The 22,539-nt window shown below is 50.4% G+C and overlaps 1 protein-coding gene across 1 annotated transcript in view; it reads left to right on the top strand.

Moving 5' to 3' along the window:
* Window positions 1–14,276: 14,276 nt before the first annotated feature.
* Window positions 14,277–22,539, top strand: part of LOC129394917 (uncharacterized) — a 30,831-nt gene continuing 22,568 nt past the window's right edge. Inside the window, exons 1-2 of the mRNA XM_055104885.2 lie at window positions 14,277–14,962; window positions 17,704–17,857. Coding sequence (XP_054960860.1) covers window positions 14,388–14,962; window positions 17,704–17,857 — 729 coding nt within the window. The 5' untranslated portion in view covers window positions 14,277–14,387. The remainder of the gene's footprint in view (window positions 14,963–17,703; window positions 17,858–22,539) is intronic.

Genomic DNA, 22,539 nt, shown 5'->3' with positions numbered 1-22,539 from the left:
CCCAGGTAAACAACAAGCCCCAGGTGAATGCCTATGCCCTAAGTAGACATCAGCCCTCAGGCTGACACTCAGTCTAAGCTCAACATTAGGCTCAGGTGGACACCCAGACTCCAGGTGGATACTAGACCCCAGGGGTACACTAGACTCCTGGTAAGCATAAGGCCCCAGGAGGACACTAGAATCCAGGTGTACGTAAAGCCACTGGTTGACACCAAGCCCTCAGATGAACACCAGGCCAACTAGTGGACATTAGGCACATGAGAATACTTGGGCACCAGGCAGGTATCAGGCCCCGGGTAAACATCAAACTTCAGGTGGACATCATTCTCCACGTAAACTCTAGCCCCAGCTAAACATCAGGCCCCAGGTGGAAGCCCAGACCTCAGGTGCACTTCTGGCCACAGTTGAACATCTGTACCCAGGTGAATATCAGACCATGGATGGATAGCAAGTCCCCAGGTGGACATCAGGTCAAAAGTGAATATAAGTCTCTAGGAAGACATCTGGCCCCAAGTGGATACTGAACTAGAGGTTTACATCAGACCCCAGATTGACATTCAGTCCCCAGGTGGTCATGACACCTCAACTGGACACCAAGTCCTCAGGTTGATACCCAAGTCCCAGGTGGACACCACGTCAAAGATGAACACAAGACCTAAGGCTGACACTCAAGCTCCAAGTGGACACCAGGCCCTAGGTGAATAATATGACCCAGGGGATCATTGGGACCCAGCTGCATACCAGTCCCCAGGTTTACACGAGGCCCCCAGTAGGTTCCTAAGCTCTAGTTGGACATGAGGTCTCCAGTAGACACCCAGGACTAAGGTGGACATCAAGCATCAGATGGACGTCTGGCTGCGGATGAACATCAAGCCTCACATGGATACTTAGTCCGCAGGTAGACATCAGGCCCCAGTTTGACATCAGTTTCTGGGTGGATCCTTAAGCCCCAGGTGGATATCCAGTGTCCAGCTGAACATCAGCCCCTCGTGGATGCCCAGTCCCCAGGTGGATATCAGGTCTCAGGTGAACACAAGTCCCCAGGCAGACATCAGGCACCAGGTGCACACTCAGACCCCAAGAGGACATCTGTCCCCAGGTTGACATCACTCTCAAGGTGTACACTAGGCCACAGATGTACACCCAGGTCCAAGGCAGACACGAGTCCCCAGTAAAACTCAAGGCCCCAGGAGGATACTTAAGCCCTAGGTGGATGCCCAGACCCCAGGTAATTACAAGGCCCCAGGTGGATATCAGATTCCAGATGAACATTAGGCCCCAAGTGGATACCTAGGCACCAGGTAGACACGAGGCCCCAGGTGCATCCCCTAGTCTCAGGTGCACACTAGGTCCCCAGTGAACACTGGCTCCAGGTGAGCACCCAGTCCAAGGTAGACACCATGACCCAGGTGGTCATTAGGCCACAGCTGAACACCAATCTTGAGTGAACACCAGATCCCAGGTGGGTACCTAGTCTCCAGGTGGATATTGGGCCCCAAGTGGACACCCAGCCCCCAGATGAACATCAGGCTTCAGGTGGACATCATGCCTCAGGTGAACTCCAGGTCCCAGCCCAGCTGAACATCAGGCTGCAGGTGGATGCCCAGGTTCCAGGTGCACAACAGGTCACAGTTGGACATTCAGTCCCAGGTGAACATCAGGCCATGGGTGGATAAACAGTCCACAGGCAGACATCAAGTCAAAGGTGAACATCAGTACTCAGGTGGACATCAGGCTCCAGGTTGACATCAAGCCCAAGGTGGACACTGAACTAGAGGTTTACTTCAGGCCCCAGGTTGACACCCAGGCTCAGGTGGACATTAGGCCCCAGGTGGATACCTAGGGCCCTAGTAAACCTCAGATTCTAGGTTGACATTCAGGCCCCTAGTAGTCATTTGGCCCCATGTGGACACTCAGGCGCCAGGTTCACATGATGTCTTAACTGGACACCAAGAGGCCAGTTTGATACCCAAGTCCTGTGTGGGTGCCAGGTCCAAGGTTACACTCAAGCCCCAATTGGACACCAGGCCCTAGGTGAATAATACAACCCAGGTGGTCATTAGGCCCCAGAATGACACCAGTCCCCAGGTTAACAGGAAGCCCCCAGTGGGTACCTAGGTGCCAGCTGGACATCAGGCCTAATGTGGACACCCAGGATCAAGATGGACATCAGGACTCAGGTGGACATCTGGTGACAGGTGGACATCAAGGCTGATGTGTACCTTGTCCCCAGGTGGTCATCAGGCCCCAGTTCAACACCAGTCCCTGGGTGGATTCCTCGGCTCCAGGTGGACATCCGGTCTTCAGCTGAACATCAGACCCCAAGTGAACACCAGGTTTTAGGTGGACATTAGGCCCCTGGTGGACATAAAGTACCAGTGGACATCCATGCTGCAGGTGGACATCAAGGGCCCAGATGGGCATCAGGCCCCATGTGGACATTGAGGCCCCAGGTGGATATCAGGCCTCAGGTGAACCCTAGGTCCAACATAGACATCAGGCCTTAGGTTGACACTCAAGCACCAGATGGACTGCTGCACCTAAGCAGAAAATAGACCCCTATCCGGATATCTAAGATACAGGTATACAACAAGCCCCAGGCTGACATCCAGACCCCAGGCGGACACCATACCCCAGGTGAACAGCAGGCAACAGTTTGGCACCAAGTACCTAAGTGAAACAAAGCCTTAGGTGATTACCAGGTCATAGGTAGTCATTAGTCTCCAGCTGGACAATAGTCCCTAGGTGGATACCTAGACCTCAGGTGGACAATAGACCCCAAATTAACACAAAAACCAAGTGAAAAATCAAGCCCCAAGTGGACAACCAGGCCCTAGGTAAATACACAAATCTCAAGCTGACAGCAGGCCCTATTTGGACACCCAAGCCCTAGGTGGACTTCAGGCCACAGGTGAACACTGAACTCTAGAAGGTCTTCAGGCCCCGTGTTGACTACCTGGCCCCAGGGGGACACCAGGCATAGATGAACTTCAGGCACCAGCTGTACATCAGGTTCCAGGCAAATGTCCAGGCCCCAGGTGGCTATCAAACCTCAGCTGAACACCAGGCCCCAGGTAGACATCACAAACCACGTGGACACTCAGGCCCCTACTGAATATCCAATCCCCAGGTGAACATCCATCCCAAGGTGGACATGAGGCCACAGATGTACACTTAAGACTAAGGCAGACCCCAGGCCCCAGGAAAACTCCAGGCTCCATGAGGGCACTCAGACCCCAGGTGGATGCATTGGTCCTAGGTAAATACAAGGCCCCAGGTAGACATCAGGCTCCAGTGAACACCGGAGCCCAGGTGGGTACCTAGTCCCCGGGTGTGCCACAAGCAGAAGGTTGACCCAGTCCCCAGCTGAACTCTGGGCCCCAGCTGAACATCATAACCCAGATGGTCACCCAGACTCCAGGTGAACACATGGTCTTAGGTAGACATCAGGCCCCACATGAACACCCAAGCCCCAGGTAGATATCAGGCCTTAGGTGTACACCAGACCTCAGGTGGGCATCTGGCTCCAGATGGCCATAGGTGGATAACTAAGCCTCTCCTGGATATCAGGCCCCAGGTAGACACCAGGCTCCAGGTGAACATCTAGCCCCAGGGGGACATCCAGCCCCTGGTGGACATCAGGGCTCACATGGATAAACAGTTTACAGATGGGCACCTGCCACAGGTGCCTCACCTCTACTCCCTGAAACCTCACTTCCCCTCATGGGCCTTCTGTCCGACTTGGGGTACCCCTAGCCGCCCTAGGCACACACTGGACTCGAACCAGGGGCGCCAGGGTCCCTGGGGCTCAGTGCAAGCGTTCATGGGAATACATTTTCGTCCGTGGGGGACCCAGTCCTCACTTCTCGGCAGCGCAGTTTTTTTTTTTCTCTGCCCCAGGTGCCTCACCTTCCCCTCATGGGACTTCTGTCCATCTTGGGGTACCCCTAGCGGCCCGAGGCACACCCTGGGCTCGAACCAGGGATGCCAGGGTCCCCGGGGCGCAGCGCAAGCCCTGATGGGGAGACACTTTCTTCCGTGGGGGACTCAGGCCCCGCCTCTCTGAGGCGCGTTCTTTTTTTTTTTTTTCCTCTGCCCCAGGTGGGTCACCTTCCCCTCATGGGCCTTCTGCCCGCTTTGGGGTACCCCTAGCGGCCCCAGGCACACGCTGGGCTCGAATAAGGGTCGCCAGGGTCCCTGGGGCCCAGCGCAAGGGTTGATGGGAAGACACTTTCACCCGTGGGGGACCCAGGCCCCGCTTCTCCGCAGCGCGGTTTTTTTTTTTTTTTCTTTGCCCCAGGTGACTCACCTTCCCCTCATGGGCCTTCTGCCTGCTTTGGGTTACCCCTAGCAGGCCAGAGGCGCACCCTGGATTCCAGCCAGGGATGCCAGGGTCCCCGAGGCCCAGTGCAGGGGCTGATGAGAAGGCACTTTCGTCCGTGGGGTACCCAGGCCCTGCTTCTCTGTGGCGCGGTTTTATTTTTTTCTTTTCTGCCACAGGTGCCTTACCTCTCCTCCCTCAAACTTCACCTTCCCCTCATAGGATTTCTGCCCGCCATGGGGTACCCCAAGAGGCCCGAAGCGCACCCTGGTCTTGAACCAGGGATGCCAGGGTCCCCTGGGCCCAGCTCAGGGGCTGATGGGAAGACACTTTCTTCCGTGGGGGACCCAGGCCCCGCTTCTCCGCGGCACAGTTTTTTTTTTCTCTGCCTCAGGTGCCTCACTTTCCCCTCATGGGCCTTCTGCCCGCTTTTGGGTACCCCTAGCGAGCCCAAGGCGCACCCTGGGCTCGAACCAGGGTCGCCAGGGTAGACGGGGCCCAGCGCAGGCGCTGATGGGAAGGCACTTTCATCCGTGGGGGACCCAGGCCCCGCTACTCCGTGGTCCGGTTTTTTTTTTTTTCCCTCTGCCCCAGGTGCCTCACCTTTCCTCCCTCAAACCTCACCTTCCACTCCTGGGCTTTCTGCCTGCGTTGGAGTACCCCTAGCGACCTGAGCGCACCCTGGGATCGAACCAGGGACGCCAGGGTCCCTGGGGCCCAGTGCAGGGGCTGATGGGAAGACACTTTCGTCCGTGGGGGACCCAGGGCCCGCTTCTCGGCGGCGCGGTTTTTTTTCTCTGCCCCAGGTGCCTCACCTTCCCCTCAGGAGCCTTCTGCCTACGTTGGGATACCCTAGCAGTCCTGAGGTGCACCCTGGGTTCAAACCAGGGACGCCAGTGTCCCCAGGGCCCAGTGCAGGGGCTCATCGGAAGGCACGTTCTTCCGTGGGGGACCCAGGCCCCGCTTCTAGGCGGAGCGGTTTTTAATTTTTTTCTCTGCCCCAGGTGTCTCACCTTCCCCTCATGGGCCTTCTGCCCGCCTTGGGGTAACCCTAGCAGGCCGAGGCGCACCCTGGGCTCTAACCAGGGATGCCAGGGTCCACAGGGCCCAGCTCAGGGGCTGATAGGAAGACACTTTCGTCTGTGGGGGACCCAAGCTCTGCTCCTCCGAAGGGTTGTTTTTTTTTTTTTCTCTTCCCCAGGTGCCTCACCTTCCCTTCATGGGCTTTCTGCCCGCCTTTGGGTACCCCTAGCGGGCCCGAGGCTCACCCTGGTTTCGAGCCAGGGATGCTAGGGTACTAGGGGCCCAGAGCAGCGCTGATGGGAAGGGACTTTTTTCCGTGGGCGACCCAGGGCCCGCTTCTCTGAGGTGAGCTTTTTTTTTTTTTTTTCTGCCGCAGGTGCCTCACCTCTCCTCCCTCAAACCTCACCTTCCCCTCATGGGCCCTCTGCCCGCCTAGAGGTACCACTAGCGTCCCGAGGCACACCCTGTGGCCGAACCAGGGACGCCAGGGTCCCTGCGGCCCAGCACAGGCACTGATGGGAAGACACTTTCGTTCGTGGAGGACCCAGGCCCCGTTTCTCAGTGGCGCGGTTTTTTTCTCTGCCCGGGTGCCTCACCTTCCTCTAATGGGCCTTTTGCCCGCTTTGGGGTACCCCTAGCGGGCCCTATTCGCACCCTGGGCTCGAACCAGGGTCGCAGTGTCCACGAGGTCCAGCGCAAGGCCTGATGGGAAGGCACTTTCGTCAGTGGGGAACCCAGGCCCCGCTTCACTGCGGCGCGTTTTTTTTTTTTTTCTTCTGCCACAGGTGCCTCACCTTCCCCTCATGGGCTTTCTGTCCACCTTGGGGTACCCCCAGCGGCCCAAGGCGCACCCTGGGCTCAAACCAGGGATGCCAGGGTCCCTGGGGCCCAGCGCAGGGTCTGATGGGAAGGCACTTTCTTCCATGGGGAACCCAGGCCTCCCTTCTCCGTGGCGAGGTTTTTTTTTTTTTTTTCTCCGCTCCAGGTGCCTCACCTTCCCCTCATGGGCTTCTGCCCACTTTGGGGTACTGCTAGAGGCCCGAGGCGCACACTGCGTTCGAACCAGGGTCACCAGGGTCCACGGGGCCAAGCGCAGGGGCTAATGGTAAGGCACTTTTGTCTGTGGGGGACGCAGGCCCCCCTTCTCCGTGGCGCGTTTTTTTTTTTTTTTTTTTTCCTGCCACAGGTGCCTCACCTCTCCTCCCTCAAACCTCATCTTCGCCTCATGGGCCTTCTGCCCGCCTTGGGGTACCCCTAGCGGCCCGAGGCGAACCCTGGGGTCGAACCAGGGACGCCAGGGTCCCCGGGGCCCAGTGCAAGGGCTGATGGGAAGACACTTTCGTCCTTGGGGGACCTAGGCACCGCTTCTCCGCGGCGCAGTTTTTTTTTTCTTTCGGCTGCCCCAGGTACCTCACCTTCCCCTCATGGGCCATCTGCCTGCTTTGGGGTACCCCTAGTGGAGCGAGGCGCACCCTGGGCTCGAACCAGAGTCGTCAGGTTCCCCGACGCCCAGCGCAAGGGCTGATGGGAAGACACTTTCGTCTGTGGCGGACCCAGGCCCCGCTTCTCTGCGGCGCGTTTTTTTTTTTTTTTTTTCTTGCCACGGGTGCCTCACCTCTCCTCCTTCAAACCTCAACTTCCCCTCATGGGCCTTCTGTCTGCCTTGGGGTACACCTAGCGGCCCGAGGTGCACTGTGGGCTCGAACCAGGGACTCCAGGGTCCCTGAGGCCCAGCGCAAGGGCTGATGGGAAGACACTTTCGTCCGTGGGGGAGGGGACCCAGTCCCCGCTTCTCCGCGGCGAGGTTTTTTTTTTTTCTCTGCCCCAGGTGCCTCACCTTCCCCTCATGTGCCTTCTGCACGCTTTGGGGTACCCCTAGAGGCCCGAGGCGCACCCTGGGCTCGAACCATGGAAGCCAGGTTCCATGGGGCCAAGCGCAGTGGCTGATGGGAAGACACGTTCTTCCTCGGGGACCCAGGCTCTGCTTCTCTGCGGCGTTTTTTTGTTTTTTTTTTTTCCCCAGGTGCCTCACTTTCCCGTCATGGGCTTTCTGCCCGCCTTGAGGTACCCCTAACGGGCCCGAAGCACACCCTGGTTTCGAGCCAGGGACGCTAGGGTCTCCGGGGCCCAGTGCAGGGCTGATGGGTAGGGACGTTCGTCCGTGGGGGACCCAGGCCCCACTTCTGGGCGGCGCAGTTTTTTATTTTTTTCTCTGCCCCAGGTGTCTCACCTTTCCCTCATGGGCCTTCTGTCTGTCTTGGGTTACCCCTAGCAGGCCGAGGCGCACGCTGGGCTCGAGCCAGGGATACCAGGGTCCCTGGGGCGCAGTGCAAGCTCTGATGGGAAGACAGTTTCTTCTGTGGGGGACCCAGGCCCCGCTTATCTGCGGCGCGGTTTTTTTTTTTTTTCTCTGCCCCACGTGCGTCACCTTCCCCTCATGGGTCTTCTGCCCGCTTTTGGGTACACCTAGCGGCCTGAAGCGCACCCTCATCTCGAACCAGGAACGCCAGGGTCCCCTGGGCCCAGCGCAAGGGCTGATGGGAAGACACTTTCGTCCGTTGGGGACCCAGGCTCCGCTTCTTCGTGGTGCAGTTTTTTTTTTTTTTTTCTGCCACAGGTGCCTCACCTCTCCTTCCTCAAACCTCAACTGCCCCTCATGGGATTTCTGCCCGCCTTGGGGTACCCCTAGCGGGCCCGAGGCGCACCCGGGGCTCGAACCGGGGTCTCCCGCGTCCACAGGGCCCAGCGCAAGGACTGATGGGAAGGCATTTTCATCCGTGGGGGACCCAGGCCCAGCTTCTCCTAGGCGCGGCTTGTTTTTTTTTTTTTTTTTTCTGCCACAGGTTCCTCACCTCTCCTCCCTCAAATGTCAACTTCCCATCATGGGCTTTCTGCCCGACTTAGGGTACCCCTAGCGGCCCAAGGCGCTCCCTGGACTCGAACCATGGATGCCAGGGTCGCCGGAGCCCAGCGCAGGGGCTGATGGGAAGGTACCTTCATCCGTGGGTACCCAGGCCCCGCTTCTCAAAGCTGGTTTTTTTTTTTTTTTCTCCGCCCCAGGTGCCTCACCTTCCCCTCATTGGCCTTCTGCCTGCTTTGGGGTACCACGAGCGGGCCCGAGGCGCTCCCGGGTCTCGAACCAGGGTCGCCAGGTTCTCAGGGCTAGCGCAGGAGCTGATGGGAAGGCACTTTCATCAGTGGGGACCCAGGCCAGGCTTCTCCGAGGCGCTGATATATATATATATATTTTTCTGCCACAGGTGACTCACCTCTCCTCCCTCAAATCTCACCTTCCCCTCATGGGCTTTCTGGCTTCCTTAGGGTACCCTAGCGTGCCGGAGTCTCTTCTGGTCCTTGAACTAGGGTCGTCAGGGTCCAGGGGGCCCAGCGCAGGGGCTGATGAGAAGGCACTTTCGTCCGTGGGAGACCCAGGCCCCGCTTCTCCTCGGCACGGTTGTTTTTTTTTTTTTTCTGCTGCAGGTGCCTCACCTCTCCTCCCTCAAACCTCACCTTCCCCTCATGGGCCTTCTGCCCGCTTTGGGGTACACCTACCGGGCCCAAGGTGCACCCAGGCCTAGAACCAGGGTCGCCTGGGTCCACGGGGCCCAGCGCAGGGACTGATGGGAAGGCACTTTTTTCCATGGGAGACCCAGGCCCCGCTTCTCCGTGGCACGGTTTCTTTTTCTTTTCTGCCACAAGTGCCTCACCTCTCCTCCCTCACAGCTCACCTTCCTCTCATGGGCTTTCCACCGCGTTGGGGTACCCCTAGTGGCCCGACGCTCTCCCTGAGCTCGAACCAGGGACTCTAGGTTCCCCGGGGCCCAGCGCAGGGGCTGATGGGAAGGCACTTTCACCGGTGCGGGACCCAGGCCCCACCTCTCAGCGGCACGGGTTTTTTTTTTTCTTTTTCTGTGACAGGTGCCTCACCTCTCCTCCCTCAAAACTCACCTTCCCCTCATGGGCTTTGTGCCCCCAAAGCCCCCCTTGGGGTGCACTTAGCGGCCGAGGCACACCCTGAGCTCGAACCAGGGACACCAGGGTCCCCGGGTCCCAGTGCAGGGACTGATGGGAAGACACTTTCGTCCGTCGGGCACCCAGGCCGTGCTTCTCCGCGGCGAAGTTTTTTTTTTTTTTTTTTTTTTCTCTGCCCCAGGTGCCTCACCTTTCCCTTAGGGGCTTTCTGCCCACCTTGGGGTACCCCTACTGGCCCGAGGCGTACCCTGGGGTCAAACCAGGGACACCAGGGTCCCCAGGGCCCAGCGAAGGGGCTGATGGAATGGCACTTTCATCCGTGGGGGACCCAGGCACTGCTCGGCGGCGCGTTTTTTTTTTCTCTGCCTCAGGTGCCTCACCTTCCCCTCATGGAACTTTTGTTCGCTTTGTGGTACCCCAAGCGGTCCCGAGGCGCACCCTGGGCTCGAATCAGGGTCGCCAGGTTCCACCGGGCCCAGCATAGGGCCTGATGGGAAGGCACTTTCATCCGTGGGGGACCCAGGCCCCGCTTCTCTGAGGCGCGGTACTCTTTTTTTTTTCCTGCCCCTGGTGCCTCACCTCTCCTCCCACAAACTTCAACTTCCACTCATGGGCCTTCTGTCCGAGTTGGGGTACCCCTAGTCGCCCGAGGCGCACCCTGGGCGCGAACCAGGGATGCCAGGGTCCCTGGGGCCCAGCGCAAGGGCTGATGGGAAAAAACTTTCGTCCGTGGATGACCCAGACACCGCTTCGCGGCGCATTTTTTTTTTTTTTCTTTACCCCAGGTGTCTCACATTCCCCTCACGGGCCTTCTGCCTCTCTGCGCCTGCGCCGGCGCCGCGGGCCTCTCTGCGCCTGCGCCGGCGCCGCGGGCCTCTCTGCGCCTGCGCCGGCGCTGCGCGCCCTTGCGAGGGCGGAGCTGCGTTCTTCCCAGCACAGACATCGCCAGGAGAGCATCGCCAGGGCGGAGCTGAGTTCTCCTCTGCACAGACTTCGGAGATACAACGAAGGTGGAGCAGTGTTCTCCTCAGCACAGACCCAGGCGTGCCGGGGGCACCGCGAGGGCGGAGCTGCGTTCTGCTCAGCACAGACCCGGGGGACACCGCGAAGGCAGAGTAGCGTTCTCCTCAGCACAGACCTTGGGGGCACTGCCTCGCTTTGGGACAACTCGGGGCCGCATAGACGGTGAATAAAATCCTTCCCGTTTGCAGCCCTGAATAATCAGGGTCAGAGACCAGTTAGAAGGGTTCAGTGTGGAAAACGGGAAACCAAAAGCCCCTCTGAATCCTGCCCACCGAGGTTCTCCCCAGCCAAGGCGAGGCGGCTGCAGTGCGAGATCCACACCGCAGCCTCGGAAGATAAATGCAGCATTCCTAATGCAGACATGACACCCAAAATATGACACCCCCATTGCTCATGTAACAAGCACCTGTAATGCTAATGCACTACCTCAATACAAATATATTAATATAAGATCCGCAATCCCCTTGCTGCCATGCAGTCCTAAGAGATCATAATAATCAACATTGACATAGTCAATACAAACGTAGTAACGAACCTAGGGTTAAGGTTGGTGTTAGGGTTAGGGGTTAAGTTTAGGGTTAGGGGTTGGAGATAGGGGTTGGGGTCAGAGTTAGGAGTTAAGAGTCAACATTCAGAGTTAGGGGTTAAGAGAGGTTAGGGGTTAGGGATAAGGGGTTAGGGTTGGATTAGTGTGAGGGTGACGGTTGTGGTTAGGGGTTAGGCTTAGGGGTTACGATTAAGGGTTAAGGGTTAAGGGTTAGGGTCAGGGTCAGGGGTTGGGGTCAGGGGTCAGGGTCAGGTTCAGGGGTCCCACTCTGTGAGCTGTCTATTTACTCTGCTGACTGTTCCCTTTGCCATGCAAAAGCTGTTTAGTTTAATTAAGTCCCAGCTATTTATCTTTGTTTTTATTGCATTTGCATTTGGGTTCTTGGTCATGAAATCCTTGCGTATGTCAATGTCTAGAAGGGTTTATCCAGTGTTATCTTCTAGAATTTTTATAGTTCAGGAATTAGATTTAAGTTCTTAATCCATCTTGAGTAGATTTTTGTATAAGATGAGAGATGAGAATCCAGTTTTATTCCCCTACATGTGGCTCACCAATTATCCCAACATCATGTGTTGAAAAGGGGGTCCTTCCCCACTTTATGTTTTTGTTTACTTTGTCGAAGATCAGTTGGCTGTAAGCATTTGGGTTAATTTCTGGGTTCTCTCTTCTGTTCCATTGGTGTATGTTCCTATTTTTAAACCAGTACGTTGGTGTTTTGGTAACTATGGCCTTATTGTACAGTTTGAAATCAAGTAGTGTGATACCTCCAGGTTCTTTTTGCTTAGGCTTGGTTTGGCTATATGGCTCTCTTTTGGTTCCATATTAATTTTAGAATTGTTTTTGTAATTCTGTGAAGAATGATGGTGACATTCAGATGGGGATTGCATTGAATTTGTAGATTGCCTTTAACAGAATGGTAATTTTCACAATATTGGTTCTACCCATCCATGAGCATGGGCATGCGTTTCCATTTGTTTGTGTCATCTATGATTTCTTTTCTTTCTTGTTTTTTTTTTTTTTTTTCAGAGGGAGTTTCGCTCTTGTCGCTGAGGTGGGAGTGCAATGGTGTGATCTCGGCTCACTACAACTTCTGCCTCCTGGGTTCAAGCGATTCTCCTGCCTCAGCGTCCCGAGTAGCTCGGATTATAGGCATGTGCCACCATGGTTGGCTCCATCTATGATTTCTTTCAGTAGTGTTTTGTAATTTTCATTGTAGAGGTCTTTTGATTTCTTTGCTAGGTATATTCCTAAGTTTTGTTTTTTGTTGTTGTTGTTTTTCGCAGCTATTGTAAAAGGGGTTGAGTTCTTGATGTGATTCTCTGCTTGGTAGCTGTTGATGTATAGAAGAGCTACTGATTTGTGTCCATTAATCTTGTATCTGGAAACTTTGCTGAATTCTTTTATCAGTTCTAGGAGCTTTCTAGAGGAGTCCATAGGGTTTTCTAGGTGAAAGATCATATCGTCAGCAACCAGTGACAGTTTGACTTCCTCTTTACCAATTTGGATTTCCTCTATTTCCTTCTTTTGTCTGATTGCTCTGGCTAGGACTTCCAGTACTTTGTTGAAGAGGAGTGGTGAGAGTAGGCTCCTCGTCTTGTTCCAGTTCTCAAAGGGAATGCTTTCACCGTTTCCCCATTCAGTATTATGTTGGCTGTGGGTTTGTCATAGATGGCTTTTATTACATTAAGGTGTGTCCCTTGTATGCCTATTTTGCTGAGAGCTTTAATCATAAAGCAGTGCTAGATTTTGTAAAATGTTTTTTCTGCACCTGTTGATATAATCATATTATATTTTTTTAATTCTGTTTATTTGGTGTATCACATTTATTGACTTGCATATGTGAAACCACTCCTATATCATTGGTATAAAACCCACTTGATCATGGTGGATTATTTTTTGATGTGTTGTCAGATTCAGTTAGATAGTATTTTGTTAAGGATTTTGGCATCTGCGTTCATCAAGGGTATTGGTCTGTAGTTTTCGTTTTTTGGTTATGTCCTTTCATGGTTTTGGTATTAGTGTGATGCTGGCTTCATAGAATGAATAAGGGAGGGTTTCTTCTTTCTCTGTCTTGTGGAATAGTATGAAAAGATTGGTATCATTTCTTCTTTGAATGAAAGAAGACATTCTTTGAATGTCTGGTAGAATTCTGCTGTGAATCTGTCTGGCCCTCGGCTTTTTTTGCTGGTAATTTTAAAATTACCATTTCAATCTTGCTGCTTGCTTTATTGGTCTGCTTGGGGTATCTAATTCTTCCTGATTTAAGCTAGGAGAGTTGTATTTTTCCAGGAATTTATCCAACTCTTCTAGGTTTTGTAGTTTATGTACCAAAAGGTGTTCATAGTACCCTTGAATAATCTTTAATATTTCAGTGGTGTCAGTTGTAATATCCCCTGTTTCATTTCTTAGTGAAGTTATTTGGATTTTCTCTCTTCTTTTCTTGGTTAATCTTGCTAATGGTCTATCAATTTTATTTATCTTTTCAAATAACCAACTTTTTGTTTTATTTATGTTTTGTATTTTTTGTTGTTGTTGTGTCAATTTCATTTAGTTCTGCTCTGATCTTGGTTATTTCCTGTGTTTGCTGGGATTGGGTTTGGCTTGTTTTTGCTTCTCTAGTTCCCTGAGATGTGAACTTAGATTGTCTGTTTGTGCTCTTTCAGACTTTTTGACGTAGGTTTTTAGGACTACAAACTTTGCTCTTAGCAGTGCCTTTGCTGTATCCCAGAGGTCTTGATAGGTTGTGTCATCCAGTTCAAAGAAATTTTTTTCCTTTCCATCTTGATTTCATTTTTCACCCAATGCTCATTCTGTGAGGAACAACCAAATTGTTTTCCGCAGCAAGGGCATCATTTTCTATTCCTAGCAGCCAGTTCATGAGGGCTCCAACTTCTCCACCTCGTTAGCAACATTTATTTTCTGTGTCATTGTTATGAAAGCCTTACTTGTGGATGCAGAGTGGCATGAATGAAGTCAATTAACATGTTTATTACCTCACAGAATAGTTACCTTTTTGTGTGCATGCGTGGGATAAGAAAACTTAACTCTATCCCCTGTGACTGAATAGTGGCCATTCCAGCTGCTCCAGGCTCCAGCAGAGGAAGACTGGGGTAGGTGGCCCCACCAGGGTTACCCTCAGGCCTGGCGCGCACGCATTCCACAGACCACCCAGACCATGCTCCGCCGCCTGGGCGCCCAAGCTGCAGTCGCCCTCTGTGTGCAGGCAGTAGCTGCCTGGCAACCCCCGAGCCGGCTCGCGCTCCCAGCATCACAGAAGCAGGGCCAGGTGTCCCAGTGGCTGCGGCCAAGCCAGGCATTCTGCCCTGCGGCAGCAGCTGCACAGGAACGAGAACTGAGAACCTACTGCTCAACCCCACACGAGGTGACTGCCGAGTGCCCATACAAACGGCTCCGATCTCCCTCAGGTGGAGGAGTGGGCGGGAGGCAAGGCCTGGGGGCCCTCAGGCTGGGCGCGCTGGCGATAACAAGGCCGACCAGGCCATGCACCTCCAGCCCACCTGGGCATCCAAGCTGCAGCCGCCTTCTGCGTGCAGGCAGCAGCCTCCAGGCAACTCCCGAGCCCGCCCGCACTCCCCACATCTTGGAAGCAGGGCCAAATGTCCCTGTGGCTGTGGCCAAGCCAGGCGGTCTGTCCTGCAGCAGCTGCACGGGGGCGGGAACCGGCCCTCAGCCCTATCACCCGTGGCTGCAGAGAGCCCCTGGCTAGAGGTCTCAGCTCTGGCAGAGGAGGAGCCGGGCGGGGGCAGGGTCTGGCGGGCTCTCAGGCCAGGGGCACCCACGATCCAGAGGCCGCCCAGGGCATGCTCCACCACCTGGGCGCCCAGCTACAGGCGCCGGGCAACTCCCAAGCTGCCTGGCGCGCCCAGCCTCGCAGAACCGGGGCTAGATATCGCTGTGGCTGCGACCAAGCCAGGCGGTCTGCCCGGGGGCGGCTGCACCAGGGCAGGAACCGACCCTCAGCCCCATCCCCGGTGGCTACAGACGGCCGCTGGGGCGGCCCCGATCTCTCTTCGGAGGAGAAGAGGGGCGGGAGTCACGGCCAGGCGGGCCCTCAGGTGAGAAAGGATGCGCGCCTGCGATTCCGGGAAGTCCCGCGCCAGCCCAAGAGAACCCGCAAGCCAGTGGCGGCTGTTTCTCTGTGTGATTCTTTGAGGAACAACCAAACTGTTTTCCACAGCAAGTCCATCATTTTCTATTCCTAGCAGCCAGTTCATGAGGGCTCCAGTTTCTCCACCTCCTTAACAACATTGATTTTCTGTGTCGTTGTTATGAAAGCCTTACTAGTGGATGCAAAGTGGCATCTCATTTGGGTTTTGTCTTGCATTTTATTGATGAATAACGGTGTTTAGCATCTTTTCTTGTCCTTCTTAGACATTTGTGTATCTTCTTTGGAGAAATGTCTATTCAAGTCCTTTGCCTATTTTTTTAATTGAGATCTTAGAAATTCTGTTGTTGAGTTGTGGGATATTAAGCTTTTATCAGATACACACTTTGATTTTATCAGATACATATTTTCTCACGTACTATGGGTTGTCTTTTCACTCCCTTGATAGTATCCTTTGATGCATAAACGGTTTTTATTTTGATTAAATCTAATTTTCGTGTATTTTCTTTTGTTATCTGTGCTTTTCTGTCATATTTCAAAATACACTTAAAACTCAAAGGTCATAAAGGTTTACCATGTGTTTTCTTCTAAGAGTTACATATTTTTAGTCCTTACATTTAAGTCTTTTATTAATTTATAATTAATTTTTTGTGTATACTGCAAGGTAGGGGTCTAACTTCTCTCTTGTGCACTGACATCCAGCTGTTGAAGAGACTGCTCTTTCCTCCCTTGACTAGACTTGGCCACCTTGTTGAACAGTCATTGACAATATATGTGAGGACTAACTTGTAGGATCTCAAATCTGTTCTATTGTATTGGTCTGAAAGTCTATTGGTCTTATGCCAGTACCACACTCTCTTGATGACTGTAGATTGGTAGTAGGCTGTGAAACTGAAAAATGTGAGTTTTCCAATGTTCTTTTTCAAGACTGTTTTGTCTGTCAGACCCTTTGAATTTTTGTATGATTTTAGAATGAATTTCTTTGTTTCTGCAAAAATGCCTTTGGGATTTTGATGGTATTGCATTGAGTCTGTAGATTACTTTAGATGGTATTGTCATCTTAACAATATTGTCTTACAACCCGTGAACACAGAATGTCTTTCCAGTTATTTCCACTCTCTTTAGTTTTTTTCAGCAAAGTTTTGTGTATACCACCATGGTTAGATTTATGCCTGAATAACGTATTCTTTGATGCTATTATAAATGGAATTTTTAAAATGTTTTCATACTTTTTTACAACTATATAGAAATATAGCTCATTTGCCTATGTTTGTTTGCATCCTGCCTCTTTTATTAATTATAATCGGTTTTGTGTTTTGTTTGGAGCTTTATACCCATAAGATCATGTGTAGATATAATTTTACATTTTATTTTTTATTTCTAATGTAGATGCCTTTTATTACTTTGTCTTGCCTAATTGCTCTGGCTAGAACTGCCAGTGCTACGTTGAATACAAGTGGCAAATGCACCATCCTTTTCTTCTAGATGTTAGGAAAACAGCTTTCACTGTTTCATCATTGATCATGATATTAACTGTTCGGTTTTTGTACATCCCGTTGTCATGTTGCAGAAGATCACTTCTATGCCTAGTTTACTGAGTATTTTTATTATAGAAGGGTGTTGTATTTCATCAGTGTTTTCGCTGCATCAATTGAAATAATCACGTGCTTATTCATTTTACTGTTACAGCATATTACACTGATTGATTTTTTATATGTTGAACCACCCTTGCATTTTGAGGATAAATCTCAAAGGGTGATAGTTTACAATCCTTTGATTATACAATATTGCTGCTAGTATTTTGCTAGTATTGCTAGTATTTTGCTGAGATTTTTGCTTATATATTCATAAGGGATATAGTGCTGTATTTCTGTCTTTTGTGCTCTCTTTGGCTTTGGTATAAGGATAATGCTGTTATCAAAAAATGAATTAGCAAGTATTCCTTCTTCATATATTTTGTCAGAAGAGTTTGAGAAGAAATGGTATTAATTCTTCTTTAAATGTTAGGTTGACTCACCAGTTAATGCAGCTATTTGGTCATAAATGTTTCTTTGTTAATCGCTTTCAATTACTAATTCAATCTCCTAGGTTATAGGTCTATTCAGATTTTCTCTTTCTTCTTGAGCCACTTTGGTAGTTTGTGTCTTTCTAGTGATTCGTCCATTTCATCCAGGGCACCTAATTTGTTGTTAGACAGTTGTTCACAGTATACTCCTGTAATCCTTTTGTATTTCTGTAAAGTTGGTAGTAATGGCTCTGCTTTCATTTATTATTTTAATAATTAGTCTTCCATCTTTTTCTCAGTCAATATAGTGAAAGGCTTGATCTTTCAAAGAATCTACATTTTTTCATTCTACTGCTCTCCAACCTTCTATTTTATTGATTTATGCTCCAATTATGGTCTTTATTGTTTCTTTCCTTCTGCTAGCTTTGGATTTAATCTTCCACCTGGATTTATTTTGGGAGTGATATTGATGTAACTTCATGGAAATAATACTAGATAGAAAGTTAGTGGATGGATTCTCTATGTGATGAGAGTTTTGGGCAAATTGAATACCAAGTTACCAAGTTTTATTTTTTTCTCTGACACAAAAAACAATTTGGCAGCCGGTGAGAAACTCTCACAGCTCTGGATGTGAGTTTAGGACACTGCATTTCTACCATTCAATTTCTTACTACTTTTTTGCACAGGGATCATGGCCAAGTTGCAGTTTCCACCCTGCCCATGGAAGACGAGGAGTCCATGGAAGATGAGGAGTCCATTGAAGATGAGGAGTCTGTTGAAGATGATTCCGTGGAGAGCAGGATGGTGGTGACATTGCTCATATCAGCTCTCGAGTCCACGGTGAGACCTTCTGTTCTAACATGATATAATTGGGTAGAACTGGGTGGTAGATAAGGTTGATTTATTTTTGTAGAACTTATAATTTTATGATTTGTAGTTCTAATGAGTCGATCTTTTTCTGGAATAGTAGTTATGGTCAAACACTTCTAACCAAATGTGCCATGTTGTCCAGCCTGGTCTCAAAATATGGGGCTCAAGAGACCTGCCCACCTTGGCCTCCCAAAATACTGGGATTACAGGTGTAAGCTCCTGAATCTGGCCAGATATTTTTCTTTTTATGGCTGAATAATACTCTATGTATGTATATATTACATTTTCTTTATCTATTCACCTACTGATGGGCATTAGGTTTGGGCTACCTTTTGGCCACTGTGAATAATGCTGCTGTTAATCGGGTGTACAAATACCTGTTTGAGTCTCTGCTCTCAGTTCTTTTGGGTATATATGCTTAAAGGTTGTTGATGGATCATATAATTCTGTGCTTCATATTTTTAAGGAGCTGCTAAACCATTTTCCACAATGGGCTGTACCATTTTACATTCCAAAAAGCAATGCATACAGCTTCCAATTTCCCTATAGTATTGCTGACAGTTAATATTTTCTGTTTATGTATTGTATTTTTATAGTGTTTGAAATTAATCTGAGGCTTTTTGCTGATACCAAAATATTAGGAAAGGTTTTCCAAAAATAATACTGCTTATTATAAAGGATTTTACGTGTTACTTGATGCCCTGTGATCTGTTTTCTAAGTAAGAAGAGGAACTTCTTGGCTGGGCACAGCGACTCATGCCTGTAATCGTAGCACTTTGGGAGGCTGAGGCAGGTGGATCACAAGGTCAGGAGTTCAAGACCAGCCTGGCCAACATAGTGAAACCCAGTCTCCACTAAAAAAACAAACAAACAAACAAAAATTAGCTGGGTGTGGTGGGGGGCGTCTCTAATCCCAGGTATTCGGAAGGCTGAGACAGAGAATTGATTAAACCCGTAAGGCAGAGGTTACGGTGACCGAGATTGCACCACTGCACCCCAGCCTGTGTGACAGAGAGAGAGTCCATCTCAAAAAAAAAAAAAAAAAAAGGAAAGAAAGAAGAGGAACTTCTCTCCATCCAGCCTCATTCCACTGCACCAACTCTTCTGTGTCAGGTTGTGCAGGGGAGAAAGGGAGCTTGGCACCTCTTTGCTGTGTTGAGTTGTGGTAGCCCATCACTGGGTTGTAAAGTGCCTTGCCTCCTTTCCTCCCCCCCTTTTTTTTTGAGACAGAGTCTCACTCGGTCACCCAGGCTCAGGTGCAGTGGTGCGATCTCTGCTCACTGCAACCTCAGCCTCCTGGGTTCAAGTGATTCTCCTGCCTCAGCCTCCCAAGAAGCTGGGACTACAGGCACATGCCACCACACCTGGCTAACTTTTTTTTTATTTTTAGTAGAGACAGGGTATCACCATGTTGGCCAGGCTGCTCTTGAACTCCCGACTTCAGGTGATCCACCCAACTTGGCCTCCCAAAGTGCTGGGGTTAAAGGCATGAGACACTGCTCCTGTCCACCTCCTCTTTTACTTGGGAGAAATTCACAGATTCTGGGTGCCATGTGCATTTGTTTTGGGAGTGATAATTGATCTAACTTATGGAAATAATACTAGATAGTTAGCGGATGGATTCTGTATCTGATGAGAGTTTTGGGCAAAACAAATTCCTAGTTTCTGAGTCTTATTTTTCCCTGATTCAAGAAAACTGTGAATTATCCAGCCGGTAAAAAACTCTCACAGCTCTGGATGTGAGTTTACGGCACTGGATTTCTACCACTCATTTTCTTACTACTTTTCTTGTGCAAGGATCATGGCACAAGTTGCAGTTTCCACCCTGCCCATTGAAGATGAGGAGTCTGTTAAAGATGAGGAGTCCTTGGAGAACAGGATGGTGGTGACATTCCTGTCAGCTCTCGACTCCACGGTCAGACCTTCTGTTCTCACATTCTGTAGTTCGGTAGGACTGGGCGGTAGATAAGGTTGATTTGTTTTTGTAGAACTTACAATTTTGTGATTTTTAGTTCTAATGAGTAGACCTTTTTCGTGAATAGCAGTTACGGTCAAACACCTCTGACCAAATGTGCATGTGGAGTTTGTACACTGATTTTCGGACAATCTGGATCCCAACTGGGTATCCCACAATTCCATCCTGACACTCCCTGGAGTTAGTGCAGACCCCGCAGGATGGGGGCTCAGTACTAGGAGTCTACCCTCACTCCACATGCCAATTGCAAGTCTTGGGTTGTTACATGTAGTTTTGACCAACCAGCGAGAAAACAGGGTTTCATGACCCCCATTGGTGGCTGGAATCATTTGCTTGGACAGCTTGCAGAACTCAGAAAAACAGATTGTTTTCTTTTTTTTTCTGAGATACAGGGTCTCAGTCTGTTGCCAGGCTGGAATGCAGTGGTGTGATCAAAGCTCACTGTAGCATGGGACTCCTGGGCTCAAGTGATCCTCCCATCTCAGCCTTCCAAATAGCTGAGATTATAGGCCCGTACCAGCATATCTGGCTATGTTCTTTTACTTTTTGTAGAGATGGGGTCTTGTTATGTTGCCCAGGCTGGTCTCAAATTTCTGGGCTCCCATGATCCTCCCACCTCAACTTCACAAAATGCTGGGATTATGGGCATGAACCACTGCATCTCACCAATTTACTTTCTTTTACTGGTTCATTTTAAAGGCTAAATCTCAGAAACAGCCAGGGAAAGAGATGTACATGCTGGGCACAGTGGCTCATGCCTGTAATTTCAGCACTTTGGGAGACTGAGGCGGGAGCATCGCTTAAGTGCTCAGGAGATTAAGATCAGCCTGGGTAACATGGTGAAAATGCATCTCTACAAAAAGATTTTTCTAAAAATTAGCCAGGCACAGTTATCTATAGTTCTAGCTACTCAGTGCCTATAATTCTAGCTACTCAGGAGGCTGAGGTGAGAGGATGAGAGGATGGGGCTTGAGCTAGGGAGGCATAGGTCGCAGTGAGCCACGATTGTGCCATGGCACTCTAGGCTGGGAGACAGAGCCAGACACTGTCTCAAAAAAAAAAAAAAAAAAAAAAAAAAAAACCACACAGGGCAAGGTATGTCGGGAGGGGTACAGAACTTCCATGCCCTCTATTGTGCATGTTACCTTCCTGGTATCTCCCTTGTGTTCAGCAACCCAGACATTCTCCAACTCCAGTTGTTGAGGGTGCTTATGAACGCTTCATTATGCAGGCATGATTGATGAAGTCATTGACCATTGGTGATTAAGTCAGTCTTCGGCCACTATTTCTTCCTGGAGCCCAGTGGGTGAGGCCGACAGTTCCAAGCCTCTAATCACATGGTTTGTTCTTCTGACAACAACCAGCCCTTTTCCTGAAGCTGTCTAGGAGCTTTCAGTCACCCAGTCATCTCAGTAACATCACCAAATGCATTCTTACTATGGTGATCCCAAAGGTCTTAGAGGCTCTTGTGTCAGAAACCTGGGACTAAGACCAAATATTGAAACAAAAGATGTCCCATCACCTTCATCACCAAGGCCTTTATAAGAACTTGAGAAGCTCTGTGCCAGGATGAGGGGCAGAAACCAAATGTGTATTTCTTTTCTTTTTCTTTTGAACACAGAGTCTCTGTTTCACCCAATCTGGAGTGCAATGATGGAGTTGTAGCTAACTGCAGCCTCAACCACCTGGGCTCAAGCAATTCTCCCGCCTCAGCCTTCCAAGCATCTGGGACTACAGGTGCACACCATCCATGCCCAGCTAATTTTTGTATTTTTTTTGTAGAGATGGGATCTTGTTATGTTGCTGAGGCTGGTCTTGAACTCTGGGGCTAAAGCGATCCTTTCACCACAACCTCTCAAGTAGCTGAAACTACAGATGCATACTACCATGCCCAGCTAATTTTTTCTTATTTCTTTTTGTTGTTTAATTGAGGGGGTCTGGCTGTGTTTCCCAGGCTGGTCCTGAAGTTTTGGCCTCAAGCGTTTCTCCTGCTTTGACCTCCTAAACTGTTGGGATTATGGTTGTGAGCCACGACCTCTGTGTCCAGCAATCACAAGAGGTCTTTATAAGTGAAAGAGGGAGGTAAGAGAGTCAGAATTGAAGGAGATTTGATGATGGAAGCACAGGTCACAGAGGGAGATTCGAATATGCTTTGCTTCTGGCTTTGAAGATGCAATTAGGGGCCATGAGCCAAAGAATAGGGGTGGCTTTAGCAACTGGGAAAGGCAAGGGAACATATTCTCTCCAGAACCTCCAGAAGGGATGCAGTCCTGCTGGCACCTTGACGTTAGCCTTAATAGACCTATTTTGGACTTCTGGCCCCCAGACCTGTTAGGTAGTAGATTTGTGGTGTATTAAGCCACTCAATGTAGGGTAGTTTGTAACAGCAGCAAGAAGAAATGAACATGAGCCAGGGTTGGTGGCCCACACCTATAATTCCAGCTATTTAGGAGGCTGAGGCAGGATGGTTGCTTTGGCCCAGGGGTTCACAATAAGTCTGGGAAACAAAATGATACCCTATCTACATGGAAAAAAAAAATTAGCAGGTGTGGTGACATGCACTTGTAGTCTTAGCTACTAGAGGCCCTGAGGCAGGATGATTTCTTGACTTAGGAGCTCCAGGTCTCAGTGCATTGTGATCGTTCCATGGCACCCCAGCCTGAGTGACACAGCGAGA

The sequence above is a fragment of the Pan paniscus genome, chromosome 21, assembly GCF_029289425.2.
Source record: "Pan paniscus chromosome 21, NHGRI_mPanPan1-v2.0_pri, whole genome shotgun sequence".
Lineage (NCBI taxonomy): Eukaryota > Metazoa > Chordata > Mammalia > Primates > Hominidae > Pan > Pan paniscus.
The sequence above is the reverse complement of the archived record's forward strand: the minus strand, read 5'-3'. Positions and strand labels throughout refer to the sequence as shown.